This window comes from Buceros rhinoceros, unplaced genomic scaffold (genome assembly GCF_000710305.1).
Source record: "Buceros rhinoceros silvestris isolate BGI_N320 unplaced genomic scaffold, ASM71030v1 scaffold28204, whole genome shotgun sequence".
Taxonomy (NCBI): domain Eukaryota; kingdom Metazoa; phylum Chordata; class Aves; order Bucerotiformes; family Bucerotidae; genus Buceros; species Buceros rhinoceros.
In genome coordinates this window covers 31573-35102 of record NW_010409455.1, presented here as the reverse complement: position 1 = coordinate 35102, position 3530 = coordinate 31573, and the positions used below count along the sequence as shown (strand labels likewise).

At 42.4% G+C, this 3530-nt stretch overlaps 1 protein-coding gene across 1 annotated transcript in view; it reads left to right on the top strand.

The window, feature by feature from the left end:
* LOC104492655 (protein spinster homolog 3-like) overlaps nucleotides 1-3530 on the top strand; it is a gene marked incomplete at its 5' end in the record, with an annotated part of 14596 nt that overhangs the window by 6475 nt on the left and 4591 nt on the right. The window contains one exon of the mRNA XM_010135238.1: nucleotides 295-360. Within this exon, the coding sequence (XP_010133540.1) occupies nucleotides 295-360 (66 nt within the window). The remainder of the gene's footprint in view (nucleotides 1-294; nucleotides 361-3530) is intronic.

Sequence of the window (3530 nt, the reverse complement as noted above, 5' to 3'; positions counted from 1 at the left end):
TTCAGCAGTTCATTGCAGTTGATTTGGGAGGCTGATATATGTTTTCTATTTTGGCTCTTCTCCTGAGCATTTGTGACACAAAGCAACCTACATACCTTCTCTGGTTCTTTTCTCCCCTTTTAGGATGAGGTCAGTGTTTCTAGGCATAGACAGAGATGGTTAATTTAAGTAGATGGGTAAATACAACAACTGTTACATAGATGAGCATAGTCAGTGAGCCTGCCTTCATCTCCACAATAAAAAAGTGAATGCAGCGTGTATAGTCACTGCCTGCTTCTTTTTCTTTTTCCCCAGGTTTTTATTGCATTTGGAGAACTGTTTTTGTCTGTAAACTGGGCTGTTGTGACAGACATACTGTTGGTAAGTGCTTGTGATGCTATTTCCTTATTTTGAGTTTTGCAGCTCTTTTCAACATGGTTTTGTTTGTAAGCCAGCACCTTTGTGGCCAGAAGGACCTCCACCTTCTAGGGGGGGAATAACGAACTCTTACTGAGACCACCCTTATTGGTACCCTGCTTATGTCACGGACGTAACCTCATGCTGCAAGGTACTGCAGATCAAAGATGCCAGTGTCAATACAGGTGGGGTGGGGCCGTAGTATCCCAAGCCCAAAAAGGAGACGTACTGATCTGTGTGGAACTCACACAGGTGGAACTATCTAGTGCTCCTGCTGCCCACACTAGTTTGGATTTTCTGTGTAGCTGGATGTCTGCCAGAAAATGGTCTGCACCAAAGAAGGTCACTTTCTGTCTTTAATCAGAGATTTTCTAATTGTGCTCCAAAGGTTTGAAGAGATGATCCAAATGAGGGAAAGTCAATATTCTGTAACGCAGCAAATCTGTTACGGTTCATCATTCTGTGAACTATTAGCAAGTTCCCTTGTTCCAGAACACAGCGCAGATATATGCCAGCACTTGCAAGTCAAGTTCCTAAGTGCTGCTACACTGCCGAAGCACTAGGCAGGCAGTGGCACTTATGAGACCCTTAGAGATTTCAGGGCTGACACCACAAACCCAAAGAATAGCAGCACATAATTTCATTTGAAATCTGTCATCAGTAGCTTTCTTTAGACAGGAGTGGTGTGAGCAGGACACATCTCGAGGCATATTTAGTCTAGGTATCAATGAGCAGCTATTATTTTATTATTTCAAAGGCTTTAGGGTTAGTAATTTTTTAATGTACTTGGAATTTACTCAAAGGAAAAATCTGGGAACCTTTGGTTTGTGCTGTAGCTCCACAGTCACTAATCAGAGTCTGTATAAAACACAGGTAAGAGTGTCTGTGTAAAACTATGTATATGGTTGTTACTATCACTGAATTACACTGATCATCACAGTCTTATGACTGTTTATATGACTTTTTTTTTAAAAAGCCATAGTATGAACAAGTTTAGTTTATCAATCAAATAAGCAAGAAAATGGTCTACCTTGTTTGTATCTAGCCATCAGACTGCAGAAAGCTGATTTAAGAACCGTTAAAATGACTGTCAATCCTTTTGTGGCTAGCCATGGGCTTTAGACAACGCATTAAAAATTGCACTGTCTTTTTCTACAAAGAGTGGAGTACCACATCACGGACTGTGACAGTCTGTGAGATGTGATGTGAGACCACATCACAGTCTGACACCCAGACTCTCTGCTTCGGAGAATCTTCTTCTGTGGGGCCACTCTTGCAGAATGGTGACTGTAACTGTAACCAAATCATTTCCAGCAGGATGGGACCTGAGAGACAGAGATTGTGGCACGGGCAAAATGCTGATGCCATTGGTGCTGACTGGAGGCGAAGTAAGGAAATTGTGTAAAGCCATCAGGACAAGTGAGAGAAGACACAAAGGGAAAGACAAAGCAGAACAGAGTTCTCTGACTGTTTCCCACGCACAGGCTAGTGATGGAAAACCAGTAGCTGGCAACAGCCTCAGCAAGAGTCACTTACGCATTTTCCATTTTATGAAACAGTTTTTCATTCTCAGGGAGCACAAATGTATTTCAGATTGCTACTGCAAACTCCACTGTCATAATAAATCTTTCATATGAGAACCACAGTGGAGGCACAACATGCAGTGATGCACAATAACACGTCACAAGTGTTTAGGACAGTGAAGAAGACTGGAGCCTGTGGCTCGTGTGGATCACAGTTCCTTACGAGGCTGTCACCGCTGCTTGCTACTGCAGGGATTGATGATTTACAGCTCAGGCTGCTGTCACTGTACAGCTTGCTTGGTACCCTAACAGCTAACTGAAAACGTGGTAGAAAAGCTGAGCAGAGATAAAAGTACCTCTGTTACAGTCTTGTCTGAAAACTGATGTGGTAGTACACAGCCAAATGCTGAGCACTGTCTAGTGGCAAAAGGCACTGGCTGTGAAGCACTATCGAACTCTCCTTCCACTGACTTGATCTTGCCTTGTTGGCATGAGCCTGTTTATTCTCACACTTCATAGCTTGAAAAATCTTTCTTTACCTTCGGATTGAGATGAAGGAATGAAATAACTTATATTTCATGGTTCTTCAACACAACACTGCTAAGACTGAACTGCGTTATGTTCTCAAGTTACTGTTTCAAGGTGCTGCACTCTACATGTCCTTTTTCTGCACTCTGGAATTTAGTTAAAAAAAAATCTGCAGTCATCTTTAGTGAATTGTCTGTCTGCCAGCAGCAAGAGGGTTTTGTTTCTTCTGTGGCACTCAAGGAGTGGTCAGGAACAATTATCTTATGAGACAAGAGCTGGAGCCCTGAAGCAATGAACAGGTGCAGAAAAACTATCACTGGTCCAAAATGAATTTTTTTATTAGCTTCTATTTCAGTTTATTTTGAAATCACTGGGGTTTTGCAACAGAGGCAAATACTACGGCGGTTAGCATTCTTTATACATCAATTGAGGCACCACTGAAGGGTCATTTTAAAGTTTCTCAATTTATTTTCCTTTGAACTCCTACATCTGCTTTTTAATCCTCTCCTCTGTCATTATTGAAGAGGGAAGTGACATCACTGAGTTACATACTGTTGGTATACAATGGGGAAAGTAAGGCAGGTGATTACTGCCAGCTCTGTCCTTTGATCCCTTTCTGAACCCAAACTGCAAAGCCTGCCAGGAGCTGTACTTCCACTCGGTTCAATCACTTAGGTCTCCACTTGCACAGGGAGTGCTGCATCAGATTGCAGGGAGTCTATGGGAGCATCACTGCTGTACCCTGGATCCATGTGAATCCAAAGAGGAGGAAGTTTTGCCTCCTGAGTGAATGACACCCATCATTTGTATTCATTTTAGAATCTTCTGTGTTTAGGTACAAGCAATAGTGCATTAATTGGCAACAAGTGGGAAGGTGAAAAGTGTGGTGGAACAGAGCTCTGTCATGGTGTGTTCCCCTGAGAGCAGACATTCAGTGTGCTGCTGTGAATGTGCTTTGGGTTGGAGCTGTCGAACTCTAAATGTTACTAATTGTCTTATCAGAAGAAAGATAGAATTCAGCTGAATTTATGGATGTCTACTCACCCAGTGGCAATGTTACTTGGAAGGTGTTTCATCCTGCTG